Here is a 14,644-nt window from a genome sequence, read left to right as displayed (position 1 = left end):
TCTAATCCCAGGTCCTTTGCAATATTTCCAACCACAGTTCCTTCGTTAACTTCCTCCGAGATTGAATATCGTAATTGCGCCGAGGCCACGCTCCACAAAAGCACAGCAACCACGCAGCCGACCCACTGTCTTTTCGCCCTTCTTCGGTCGCATCCTCTTTGTTCCATGATTAAAAATATCCCTCACGGGATTAAATAACCGTATTGTAAGAAACTAATCCAACATATCCGAGTATGTAAATGTTCACTCTGTTGAAGTTAAAACGAACCACTCTGCAAAATGTATAAAGACAGCAGCAAGCCGCCAACCCATGCTGCCTTCATCGAACCGAGAGCGATTAAAAAGGTGGAACCAAAAAGCAGTGACGACAAATTAAAGCCATTATTTTCCAAGCACACTGACACCATGCGATCTCATAGCTCACTGCAAGGAAATCAAAGTTTCTACAGCCATATTGTATATAGCACAATACCGACGTGGTATATGTACTTTGGCCCGTGTGGAGGTTGTAAATGACAGTGGCCTATCAGATGAGAGGAGGCTTGCTCAAGCGGATTTAACAAGTAAACACAAAATTTAGATTCCTTTGAATGGAGCTCGAGACATCAAATCCTCCCAAATGTGTGATGCTCACGTGTAATAATTTTGAATACCTTTCAGTTAATAGCCATGAACATAAAAGTGGGAATTAATTGCTTTAAAAAAAAGTAGTGGTTCGACTTTTTTTGTTTTACAATGTATCATCAGATATCTGGACATCAGAGCAGAACATCTCAGCACCATGGACAGCGAATGACGCCACTTATAATGCCATGAAACCTCACGAGTGACTTTGGATTACATCACTGTAGCCCAGAAAGTTAAACAATGACTCTATGTATACAGATACAGTGAAAGTGTACAATGTTGACTGATGAATCAAAGCTGTATGTTTTTTTCAGGGTATAGTGAACAGGAAGGAGACCACGAAATAACAAAAGGATGAGTGAAGCATATATGCTAATATATATTGACATATGTTCTTCAACTTACAACTATTCTTAAAAGGACATACAGTTTGATCTAGATTACAGTGACAGTTAAGCATCCTATGAACCACGATGCCAAACAAACAATGTGCATACATCATATACAGTTGATGGACTGATCTTATTAATGAACGGGCATAAGTCGCATCTTCCAGCGGAAACAAGCCATGGTTTTCAACAAAAATGTCTTACCTCTCCAGATGCCTGTCTCCTGTCAGGGAGCATCAGTGTGTTCGCGTGGCTGCCCGGGACTATAGTAGATCCTACACTCATTCTGGGTCCAACTAACATGTAGCGTTTGTCTCCAGATCTGTACTGGATGCTGTGACACAGTGTCCCGTCATAATTAGTCTCTTGTAGATATTTAGAAGTATAGTCTGTGGATTTAGAGCACTGCATTGCAATCAGCACGATGATACTGATGAGAAAAAGTGTTGAAACTGAGCCCAAAGTTATCATCAGGTAAAAAGTCACATTATTATCCTCCTCGTCATTTGTTGCACTTTTAACATCAGCAGCAGCAAAAGCCTCTTTGGGCTCCACGACTTTGACGATCACAGTAGCTGTTGCTGAGAGTGACACGTTCCCATTGTCTTTCACCAGTATGACCAGTTTATGCTCAGCCTCGTCTGTCTCTGTGAATGAGCGAAGTGTTCTGATCCGTCCTGTATAGCGGTCCAAACCAAAGAGACTGTGGTCAGTAACTTCCTGCAGTGAGAACAGTAACCAGCCGTTATATCCTATATCAGCGTCATAGGCTCTGACTTTAGTCACCAAGTGTCCTGCGTTCACATTGCGGGGAATCTCCTCCACACCTTCAGCAGAACCGTTAGAGCTGACTGGATACAGGATGACTGGAGCGTTGTCGTTCTGATCCAGAATGAACACGTTCACTGTGACGTTGCTGCTGAGTGACGGAGTACCAGAATCTGTGGCAACAACTCGGAACTGGAACGTTTTCAGTGTTTCAAAGTCAAAACTTTTTAGCGCCAAAATATCTCCATTTTCAGAGTTAATGTTAAGAAATGATGTGATTTTTTGGTTTTCATTACCATTTCTCAAAATGTTGTACGATATGAGTGCATTATCACCCTCATCATAATCATAAGCACTCACTGAAAATAAAGATGCTCCTGCAACGTTGTTTTCAAAAACATAAAAATGATATGGGTTTGTTGAAAACTCTGGACTGTTATCATTCACATCTGATACAGTGACACTAATTGTCCTATGAGACGACAACGGTTGTTCACCAGCATCTTTACAAGTTATTGTTCCATCATACTTGGACTGATGCTCTCTATCCAGCAGAGATTTGGTGACTATAGAGTACATATTGTCTTGTAAAGATGGTGTTAATGTAAAAGGTACATCCTCACTGATATAACAGATTACCTTTCCATTTAGACCTGAATCATTATCAGTCACACTTATCAACGCTACTGTCGTTCCAGGTTTGGAATCTTCAGGAATTGCACTTGAAAAAGATGTCACCTCAATCTCAGGTGCGTTGTCATTCAAGTCCACAATAGTAATTACAACACTTTTTTCTGTTGCTAGTGGGACTGATCCTTTATCAGAAGCTTTAATGTCAATTTCATACTTGTCTTTTGCTTCAAAATCTATCAGTGCTTTAACAATAATTTCACCAGTATTAGCGTCCACTTCGAAAAGTTTCCGTAATTTATTATTTACATTATTGCCTAATGAATAAACCACCTCCCCATTTAAGCCATCATCTAAATCAGTGGCGTTTACTTGCATGATAGTTGTGCCAATGGGTGCATTTTCTTTCAGCACGGCAGCATATGAGTCTTTGGCAAACACTGGCATATTGTCATTTACATCCAAAACATGAACGATGATTCTCAGAGTTCCTGACTTAGCAGGCTTTCCTCCATCAACGGCTGTCAGCAGTAACCTGTGACTTCTTGCGGTTTCTTTATCCAGTGGTTTATGCAAATACAAAACAGGAATTTTCCCATCCTCTCCTCTATCTTTAACTTCCAGGCGAAAATGGTCATTTTGACTGAGCTTATACAGTTGGATAGAATACATGTCGCTGTCTGGATCATGGGCACCTTGTAGTTGAAATCGCGCTCCAGGTAAAGCAGACTCTGATATCTCTAAATGCGTCTCGTTTTCGGAGAAGGTGGGGGAGTGGTCGTTTACGTCCAAAACCTCAATAGCGACGTAATGCACCTCTAACGGATTCTCCAACACAGTCTTTATGTTGATAATGCAGGTGCTGATCCGTTCGCATACTTCTTCTCTGTCAATTTTTCGGTTCAAATGTAAGATGCCGTTGTTGTTGAGTTGGAACAAGGGTTCGGTCGATCCGGAAACGATGCGAAATCCTCTAGCATTCAGAGCACTGGTATCCAGCCCCAAATCTTTAGCGATATTCCCAACAACAGCACCCACCGTAAGCTCCTCTGGAATCGAGTATTGTAGCTGTGCTGACGTAATATTAAAAGTGAGAATCAAACAAAGAATGAGAACGAGCAGACGCTCCAACCACGCGTTGTATCCTCGTCGTGCCATATTGGATTTAAAAAAAAAAAAATAGAAATAAAAATGTGATTCTACACAGGAACACACATTTTGAACAAAAACAGGTTGCCAATATTCGACAGTTGTTGGTGAACGACTCAAATATGTGAAGCCGTTGTCCTGAAGCACAAGTGCACCCTGACGCGAAATACCACTGAACTGACGTAGAGGATGTTCAACCGAGAGTCGTTCACGTTCACAAGCAGTGACACCATGCGAGCTGACGTGTCAATGCAAACACACTTTAAATGTAAAATAATATTTTCATCTGACGTCCGATGTGGTTAAACATTTATATTGCTTGATGGTAATGAGAGCATAAACGAAAAAAAGTGCATTCCAAGCCATTTTAAACCTAATGGAATGGAGAGGCAATATACTGTACCGGACTGAGGACATATAATGTTAACCTGTTATGTTAGGTGTTATGGTGTTACAGAAAGTGTTCTAATGTGTTATATAAGATTGGTTTTTGTATTTACGGAGGTCCCTGAAGGCCTCATGCCTTGACTGCTGTTGTGGTTTTGAGTGCTGTAACGGGGAGAGTTAGGCTATGACCGGGAGCTGATGGTAAAAGATGTTCGAGAACGTTAACAGTGTTGACTGTTTGTTGGCGTAGGCTACCGCTCACAGTAGCCTGTATACTCTTCGCAAATAAAGGAACAGTACTCTCCCGGTTCCAGCACTCAAAACCACAGCATCCGTCAAGGCATGAGGCCCTCAGTGACCTCTGTAAATGCAAGAACCAATCTTATATAACATCTTAGAACACTTTCTGTAACACCATAACACCTAACATAACAGGTTAACATCATATGTCCTCAGTCCGTTACAATACTATGATTCCACGTGATCACGGGGAATACCATTTAGTTCATAGTCGTAGACATAAAAGTGGAAATTACCTGCTTTTAACAAAGTAGTGGTTTGACTATTTTTTTACAATATATTATCAGGTATCTGGACATCAGAGCAGAATATCTCAGCACCACAGCGAATGACGCCACTTATAATTGCGTTAAACCTCATGAAGGACTTTAGATTACATCACTGTAGCCCAGAAAGTTAAACAATGACTTCATGGATGAAGTGAAAGTGCGACAGTAATGTTATGAATGTATGCTGTACTGGTATGGGTTTGAGTAGTTGAGTATAGTGAAGAGGAAGGAGACCGCGGAATAACAAAAGGATGAGTGATCTAATATATATTGACAGATGTTCTTCAACTTACAACTATTCTCAAAAGGACATAGTTTGATCAAAATTACAGCTGGGTGAAAGTCAAGCATCCTGAACCACGATGCCAAACAAACAATGCGTATACATCATATACAGTTGATGGACTGCTCTTATTGATCAACGGGCATATAAGTCACAGTTCCAGCGGAAACAAGCCATGGTTTTCACCAAACGTGTCTTACCTCTCCAGGTGTCCTCCTGTCAGGGAGCATCAGTGTGTTCGCGTGGCTTCCCGGGACTATAGTAGAGCCTACACTCATTCTGGGTCCAACTAACATGTAGCGTTTGTCTCCAGATCTGTACTGGATGCTGTGACACAGTGTCCCGTCATAATTAGTCTCTTGTAGATATTTAGAAGTATAGTCTGTGGATTTAGAGCACTGCATTGCAATCAGCACGATGATACTGATGAGAAAAAGTGTTGAAACTGAGCCCAAAGTTATCATCAGGTAAAAAGTCACATTATTATCCTCCTCGTCATTTGTTGCACTTTTAACATCAGCAGCAGCAAAAGCCTCTTTGGGCTCCACGACTTTGACGATCACAGTAGCTGTTGCTGAGAGTGACACGTTCCCATTGTCTTTCACCAGTATGACCAGTTTATGCTCAGCCTCGTCTGTCTCTGTGAATGAGCGAAGTGTTCTGATCCGTCCTGTATAGCGGTCCAAACCAAAGAGACTGTGGTCAGTAACTTCCTGCAGTGAGAACAGTAACCAGCCGTTATATCCTATATCAGCGTCATAGGCTCTGACTTTAGTCACCAAGTGTCCTGCGTTCACATTGCGGGGAATCTCCTCCACACCTTCAGCAGAACCGTTCGAGCTGACTGGATACAGGATGACTGGAGCGTTGTCGTTCTGATCCAGAATGAACACGTTCACTGTGACGTTGCTGCTGAGTGACGGAGTACCAGAATCTGTGGCAACAACTCGGAACTGGAACGTTTTCAGTGTTTCAAAGTCAAAACTTTTAAGCGCCAAAATATCTCCATTTTCTGTATTGATATTTAAAAACAGACCTACATTATCCCCACTGCGATCCCTCGGAATGTGATATGAAATATGTGCATTATCACTCTCATCAAGGTCAGATGCCATAACTGAAAACACTGGTGCTACTATGTCATTGTTTTCAGTAATATAGAACGTATAGGGGCTCAGTGAAAACTGTGGTCTGTTATCGTTCACGTCTGATACAACAACACTTAATGTCTTTTGAGATGAGAGTGATGGCTCACCGGTGTCCTTTGCAACAATTGTAAGTTCATAAAAATACTTTTCTTCTCTGTTCAGTCGTGATTTGGTCACTATCGTGTACATATTATCTTGCAAAGATGGAGATATAGCGAAAGGAACGTCCTCACGTATAACGAGGGAAACCTGACCATTGGGGCCTGAATCCAAATCGTTCACACTGATTAAAGCTACAGTCGTTCCAATTTTAGAATTTTCGGGAACTGATTTGGAAAATGATGTAATTTCAATCTCTGGGGGGTTATCGTTAAGGTCGATTACCTTAATTATCACAGTTTTGTCTGCGGAAAAAGGGATAGTTCCCCTATCTGAAGCTTGGATATCAATTTCATAGATTTCATTTTCTTCAAAATCAATCAAACCGGTCACTTTAATATCTCCTGTCGTTGGGTCTATGTTAAATAGTTTTTGTAAATTTATATCTACTTCTTCACCAAATGAGTAAACTATTTCACTGTTTGCACCCTCATCCAAATCGGTCGCATTAACCTGAATAACTAACGTACCAGGGGTTGCGTTTTCATTTAGAACAGCAGAATATACATCTTTTGTAAAAACAGGTGAATTGTCATTAACATCAAGCACCTCAATGACTATTTCTATTGTTCCAGACCTCGCTGGCCTCCCACCGTCAATAGCTGTGAGCAGAAGCTTGTGTTCTCTCAATGCCTCTCTGTCTAACTGCTTCTTTAATATCAGAAATGGCATCTTACGGTCTTCGCCCCTCTCCTTCACTTCCAAACGAAAGTGATCATTGTGGCTGAGTGTATACTGCTGAACAGTAAACTGACCACCATCGGGGTCGCGCGCAGGTTGAATCTGAAATCGTGCTCCCGGTAATGTCGATTCAAATATCTCCAGTCGCTTCTCTTTCTCTGGAAAGACGGGGGAGTGGTCGTTTACATCCAGCACCTCTATGGCCACATAATGGATTTCCAGAGGATTTTCTAGCACGGTTTTAAGGTTGATTATGCACGCTTTGCTTCGTTCACAGATCTCTTCCCTGTCCACTTTCCTACTGACATACAGGATTCCGTCGTCCTTATTCAAACGAAAAAGAGGTTCCGTTGAACTGCCAACAATACGATATGCTCTATCTTTCAGCGTAACCGTATCAATTCCTAAGTCTTTCGCAATATTTCCAACAACACTTCCTTCTTTCATCTCCTCGGAGATGGAATATTTGATCTGAGCCGAGGCTTCGCTCCAAAACGTTACCAAAGCCAACATGTAGGCGACGCATCTCCATCGTACGATCCACGGCTGGCGTCGGCTTTGTTCCATAATGTACACGAGAAAAAAAAGAATATTTCGGGGATCTGTAATTGTATGTTCAATAAATATAATCAGCCGTATTCCTTTGCAAAGGGCGTTTCATCGCCAATACAGTTCTTGGAATTGAACAGAGCTATCTTGTGTTCAAGCCTTTTACACGTAATGCCAAAAATACAGGATTGGTCCTAACGGTGATGACGAAAAGCTCGAGGCACATACTTTGCTATTATACCGACACCATCCGATCCAAAGCGTTATTGCAACACTCTTTGATCAAAATATATGGTGACGACAAAAGTTCATACGGCAACGAAAACAAAGTGACAAACAGCCTGTTAATACATGAGGACGGATTTGCAACAGTCCATTTCCTTAAGAAATGCCCTTCAGTCACAATGACTTTCTACTTAAAAAAAGGGATCATTTTGAATAGTCTACTAAATCTTTAATTTACAGAGAAATTATAGCATTTGTATATTTATATATATATATATATAAAAACACTTCATCACCACGGACAGCAACAGTTCATTCTGCAATCTGAGGTGTTGGAATATAATACTTTAGCGTTATTGAAAACATCAACTACCCAACAATAAGAAGACAGCGTTTGTAAAAAATAAAACGTGATGTTACCAAATGGAGATCCTATTGAAACACCGGGATATATTTGTTCTTAAAGACATTTAACCTTGTTCGTTAATGGCTCTAAAATGCCACGATGGATTCCCCATAAATGGCCGTCATGAAGGGGAATAAACTCTATGATACAAATTGCACGAGAAAGTGAGGAATTACGGGATTAAAATGCAATTCAGTCACAGTTTATATTTGATAGAAGGGGAACCCTCAAAAGCAGAGTTGATTTCTCTAAATACAAGTGTTAGTGTACTAAATGATCCAATGTGATCAATTTGATATTAACCTGTTTAAATACGTGTATTCAGATGGCCATGTAATTGTGCATTGCTTCTTAAAATGAAAGGACAGTTGTATTTCGGTTAACAATATCAATGTGTCTTACCTCTCCAGGTGTCCTCCTGTCAGGGAGCATCAGTGTATTCGCGTGGCTTCCCGGGACTATAGTAGACCCTACACTCATTCTGGGCCCAACTAACATGTAGCGTTTGTCTCCAGATCTGTACTGGATGCTGTGACACAGTGTTCCGTCATAATTAGTCTCTTGCAGATATTTAGAAGTATAGTCTGTGGATTTAGAGCACTGCATTGCAATCAGCACGATGATACTGATGAGAAAAAGTGTTGAGACTGAGCCCAAAGTTATCATCAGGTAAAAAGTCACATTATTATCCTCCTCGTCATTTGTTGCACTTTTAACATCAGCAGCAGCAAAAGCCTCTTTGGGCTCCACGACTTTGACGATCACAGTAGCTGTTGCTGAGAGTGACACGTTCCCATTGTCTTTCACCAGTATGACCAGTTTATGCTCAGCCTCGTCTGTCTCTGTGAATGAGCGAAGTGTTCTGATCCGTCCTGTATAGCGGTCCAAACCAAAGAGACTGTGGTCAGTAACTTCCTGCAGTGAGAACAGTAACCAGCCGTTATATCCTATATCAGCGTCATAGGCTCTGACTTTAGTCACCAAGTGTCCTGCGTTCACATTGCGGGGAATCTCCTCCACACCTTCAGCAGAACCGTTAGAGCTGACTGGATACAGGATGACTGGAGCGTTGTCGTTCTGATCCAGAATGAACACGTTCACTGTGACGTTGCTGCTGAGTGACGGAGTACCAGAATCTGTGGCAACAACTCGGAACTGGAACGTTTTCAGTGTTTCGAAGTCAAAACTCTTTAGCGCCAAAATATCTCCATTTTCAGTATTTATGTTGAGAAATGAAGTTACTTTATTTTCTTCGCTTCCGTCTCTGAGAATATGATAGGATATAAGAGCATTCTCGGGCTCATCACGGTCAAAAGCTTTCACAGAAAACACAGAGGTACCTGGATCATTACCCTCGGTGACATAGAAAGTATAGGGACTCAGTGAAAACTCAGGACTGTTGTCATTCACGTCTGACACCACAACGCTTATTGTCTGTTCAGATGATAATGGCGGCTGGCCAGCGTCTTTCGCAGTAATTGTTACATGATAATGTGACTGTTTCTCTCTGTCCAGAGGCGATTTGGTGACTAATGAATACATCTTGTCTTGTAAAGATGGTGATAAAGTAAATGGGACATCCTCCCCTATAGAGCAAATTACTTTTCCATTGAGACCAGAGTCCAAGTCATTTACACTGATCAGGGCAACTGTAGTTCCAGGCCTGGAATCTTCAGGGATGGAACTTGAAAATGAAGTAACTTCAATCACAGGTGCGTTATCATTCACGTCAACTATTTTGATTATTACACTTTTTTCTGTTGCCAGAGGAGCCAGACCTTTATCTGATGCTTGAATTTCAATTTCATATTTTTCCTTTTCTTCATAGTCTATTGAAGCTTTAACAATGATCTCACCTGTTAATTGATTTATGTCAAATAGTTTCAATAATCTTTGATTGATACTGTTAGTAAATGAGTAAACGACTTCTCCGTTTGGTCCATCATCTAAATCAGTTGCATTCACTTGTGTGACTGTTGTTCCTACTGGAGCATTTTCATTGAGCATCACAGAATAAACGTCTTCTGAGAAAACAGGTGCGTTATCATTGACATCTAAAACATTTACTAAAATGTTCATTTCGCCAGATTTTGGAGGTTTTCCTCCATCCAGTGCTGTCAACACCAATGAGTGGCTTCCTGCAGCTTCTCTGTCTAACGATTTTTTTACAACTAGTATTGGTGTTTTACCATCTTCTCCTTTGTCCTTAACTTCCAAACGGAAGTGATTATTGTCGCTAAGTTTATAGTGTTGCACTGAAAAATGACCACTGTCTGGATCACGTGCGGCTTTTAGCTGAATACGTACTCCAGGTGTTACAGATTCTGAAATCTCCAACGTTGTCACTTTCTCCGGAAAATTGGGAGAATGGTCGTTTATATCCACCACCTCCACTACAACATAATGTACCTCCAGAGGGTTTTCTAGCACTGTTTTTAGATTTATTAAACACGTATTGATCATCGCGCAGACCTCCTCTCTGTCAATCTTTCGGCTCACGTACAGGACACCATCATTCTGATTTACGTGGAAAAGATGATCGGTATTACTTGAAACAATCCGATACTTCCTGTCTCTCAGTGTGCTTTTATCCAGTCCCAGATCCTTTGCGATATTTCCAACCACAGTTCCTTCGTTAACTTCCTCAGAGATGGAATATCTTATTTGCGCCGAAGCCACGCTCCACAAAAGCACAGCAACCACGCAGCCGACCAAATATCCTCTCGCCCTTCGTCTCTCGTATCTTCTTTGTTCCATGATTAAACCCGAACGCATCAGTAATCCATCACAAGGACCACTGCTTCGATGTAAAGAAGGAATCCAACACTTATGTGTTCATATTGATTAACTTCCTATGAATCCGGAAATTGGGGCAAACCGACCGTTTTCGCAAAATAAGCACAGAAACGATCCCGTCGGTATCGAAGTGAGAATGTTGCCGGGACGTGGAACCAAACAGCAATGACACTAAGCTCGTGTAAGGAAGAGATTTCACGTTACACTGACACCATGCGACCTTAATTCTCACTGCATAAATGTGATCAATGTACTGCATATTATATCAATGTTATTTTGTTTTTAAGACCGGAAAAGAAAACGAAGCAAAACACTTCCAGCACCATAGACAGCGATTGCAACGTTTTGCAGTTCAGTATACTTCAGAGAGTATCATCGTGTTTTTCCAGTTATTTATTTATATTTAGTCATCTTGAGCAGGTTATTCACCCTAACATGTCATAGTTGCAATTCTACAGGATGTTATAATTCACTCTTTCGTTATGGGTTGTTCTTGGCTTTGTGAAAAAAGAGCATTTATGATTTTTCCTCATTAATAGGACATAAGCAGCTTTCATTTGCTCCTCCGCCATTTTAAATGACCAAGCTAGTGTAAACGATGGAAGAGGGTTTTAAGAGCGAACAATTAAACAATATGAAATATGAAAATTAAAATAATAAAAAGTTCATGACAATTAAATAACATTAAACAAACGCAACTTACAGCAACAAAGTGAGAAAGATACCAAGAGAAAGTTAAGGATGTCAACACGGAAATGAATCATAATTGTTTCCAGGAGAAACAAGAGACGACATTAGATCAGTGTCATATGAGACACAACACCCAGAAAGAATACGTTGCATATTTCGAGAAAAAACATTTACAGTAAGCCACCTCAAAGATTGCACATCAATATGCCTTACCTCTCCAGGTGTCCTCCTGTCAGGGAGCATCAGTGTGTTTGCGTGGCTGCCCGGGACTATAGTAGAACCTACACTCATTCTGGGTCCAACTAACATGTAGCGTTTGTCTCCAGATCTGTACTGGATGCTGTGACACAGTGTCCCGTCATAATTAGTCTCTTGTAGATATTTAGAAGTATAGTCTGTGGATTTAGAGCACTGCATTGCAATCAGCACGATGATACTGATGAGAAAAAGTGTTGAGACTGAGCCCAAAGTTATCATCAGGTAAAAAGTCACATTATTATCCTCCTCGTCATTTGTTGCACTTTTAACATCAGCAGCAGCAAAAGCCTCTTTGGGCTCCACGACTTTGACGATCACAGTAGCTGTTGCTGAGAGTGACACGTTCCCATTGTCTTTCACCAGTATGACCAGTTTATGCTCCGCCTCGTCTGTCTCTGTGAATGAGCGAAGTGTTCTGATCCGTCCCGTATAGCGGTCCAAACCAAAGAGACTGTGGTCAGTAACTTCCTGCAGTGAGAACAGTAACCAGCCGTTATATCCTATATCAGCGTCATAGGCTCTGACTTTAGTCACCAAGTGTCCTGCGTTCACATTGCGGGGAATCTCCTCCACACCTTCAGCAGAACCGTTAGAGCTGACTGGATACAGGATGACTGGAGCGTTGTCGTTCTGATCCAGAATGAACACGTTCACTGTGACGTTGCTGCTGAGTGACGGAGTACCAGAATCTGTGGCAACAACTCGGAACTGGAACGTTTTCAGTGTTTCAAAGTCAAAACTTTTTAGGGCTAAAATATCTCCACTTTCAGTATTGATGTTGAGAAATGAAGTTACTTTATTTTCATTGCTTCCGTCTCTGACAATATGATAGGATATAAGAGCATTTTCGGTCTCATCACGGTCAAAAGCTTTAACAGAAAACACAGAGGTACCTGGATCATTAGCTTCAGTGACATAGAAAGTATAGGGACTCGTTAAAAACTCAGGACTGTTGTCATTCACATCTGACACCACAACGCTTATTGTCTTTTCAGATGATAATGGGGGCTGGCCAGCGTCTTTCGCAGTAATTGTTACATGATAATGTGACTGTTTCTCTCTGTCCAGAGGTGATTTGGTGACTAATGAATACATCTTGTCTTGTAAAGATGGTGATAAAACAAACGGAATATCGTCCCCTAAGGAGCAAATTACTTTTCCGTTGAGACCAGAGTCCAAGTCATTTACACTGATCAGGGCAACTGTAGTTCCAGGCCTGGAATCTTCAGGGATGGAACTTGAAAATGAAGTAACTTCAATCACAGGTGCATTATCATTGACGTCAACTATCTGGATAATGACGCTTTTCTCTGTAGTTAGCGGGGCAAGACCTTTATCTGATGCTTCAATTTCAATTTCGTACTTGTCCTTTTTTTCATAATCTATTAGACCTTTAACAAGTATCTCGCCTGTTGCTGTATTGATATCAAAAAGCTTAAATAATTGATTACTCACACTATTGCCAAATGAGTAATACACTTCTCCATTTTGACCTTCATCTAAATCAGTTGCATTTACCTGTACGACTGTTGTGCCTACTGGAGCATTTTCAGAGAGCGTAACAGAGTAAATATCCTTTGAGAAAACAGGAGTGTTATCATTAACATCCAAAACGTTTACTACAATATTCATACTACCAGTTTTTGGAGGTTTACCTCCATCCAGCGCTGTCAGCACTAATGAGTTACTTCCTGCTGCTTCCCTATCCAAAGATTTCTGCAAAACCAATATTGGTATTTTACCATCTTCTCCTTTATCCCTAACTTCCAAACGGAAATGATCGTTGTGGCTGAGTTTATATTGCTGCACGGAGAAATGACCACTGTCTTGATCCCGCGAGGGTTTCAGTTGAAATCTTGCTCCGGGCAACACGGATTCAGAAATTTCCAAACGTTTCTCTTTATCTGGGAAACTGGGAGAATGGTCGTTTATATCCAGCACCTCCACTACAACATAATGTACCTCCAGAGGGTTTTCAAGCACGGTTTTCAGATGTATTAAACACGTACTCATGCTCTGCGTGCACACCTCTTCTCTGTCAATCTTTCGGCTCACATACAGGACACCATCATTCTGATTTACATGGAACAGGGGATCGGCATTACTAGAAACAATCCGATACTTCCTGTCTCTCAGTGTGCTTTTATCCAGTCCCAGATCCTTTGCGATATTTCCAACCACAGTTCCTTCGTTAACTTCCTCAGAGATGGAATATCTTATTTGCGCCGAAGCCACGCTCCACAAAAGCACAGCAACCACGCAGCCGACCAAATATCCTCTCGCCCTTCGTCTCTCGTATCTTCTTTGTTCCATGATTAAACCCGAACGCATCAGTAATCCATCACAAGGACCACTGCTTCGATGTAAAGAAGGAATCCAACACTTATGTGTTCATATTGATTAACTTCCTATGAATCCGGAAATTGGGGCAAACCGACCGTTTACGCAAAATAAGCACAGAAACGATCCCGTCGGTATCGAAGTGAGAATGTTGCCGGGAGGTGGAATCAAACAGCAATGACACTAAGCTCGTGTAAGGATGAGATTTCACGTTACACTGACACCATGCGACCTTAATTCTCACTGCATAAATGTGATAAATGTACTGCATATTATATCAATGTTATTTTGTTTTTAAGACCGGAAAACGAAGTAAAACACTTCCAGCAACATAGACAGCGATTGCAACGTTTTGCAGTTCAGTACTTAAGGAGTATCATCGTGTTTTTCCAGTTATTTATTCATATTTAGTCATCTTGAGCAGGTTATTCACCCTAACATGTCATAGTTGCAATTCTACAGGATGTTATAATTCACTCTTTCGTTATGGGTTGTTCTTGGCTTTGTGAAAAAAGAGCATTAATGATTTTTCCTCATTAATAGGACATAAGCAGCTTTCATTTGCTCCTCCGCCATTTTAAATGACCAAG

General features: G+C 41.1%; 3 protein-coding genes across 3 annotated transcripts in view; all 3 read right to left on the bottom strand.

The window, feature by feature from the left end:
• Positions 1-14,027, bottom strand: part of LOC306777142 (protocadherin alpha-C2-like) — a gene marked incomplete at its 5' end in the record, with an annotated part of 118,870 nt that extends 104,843 nt beyond the window's left edge. The window contains one exon of the mRNA XM_079268148.1: positions 11,670-14,027. Within this exon, the coding sequence (XP_079124274.1) occupies positions 11,670-14,027 (2,358 nt within the window). The remainder of the gene's footprint in view (positions 1-11,669) is intronic.
• Positions 1,203-3,572, bottom strand: LOC306777537 (protocadherin alpha-8-like; the record flags this gene model as incomplete). The annotated part of the gene is made up of 1 exon (XM_079268702.1): positions 1,203-3,572. One exon carries the CDS (start codon positions 3,570-3,572, stop codon positions 1,203-1,205), a length of 2,370 nt encoding a protein of 789 aa, XP_079124828.1.
• Positions 4,985-10,727, bottom strand: LOC306777536 (protocadherin alpha-3-like; the record flags this gene model as incomplete). Its single annotated transcript, XM_079268701.1, has 2 exons — positions 4,985-7,166; positions 10,537-10,727. The coding sequence occupies 2 exons, from the start codon at positions 10,725-10,727 to the stop codon at positions 4,985-4,987; spliced, it is 2,373 nt and encodes a 790-aa protein (XP_079124827.1).
• Positions 14,028-14,644: the final 617 nt, after the last annotated feature.

This window comes from Melanostigma gelatinosum (assembly GCF_949748355.1).
Source record: "Melanostigma gelatinosum genome assembly, chromosome: 5".
Taxonomy (NCBI): Eukaryota; Metazoa; Chordata; class Actinopteri; order Perciformes; family Zoarcidae; genus Melanostigma; species Melanostigma gelatinosum.
The sequence above is the reverse complement of the archived record's forward strand: the minus strand, read 5'-3'. Positions and strand labels throughout refer to the sequence as shown.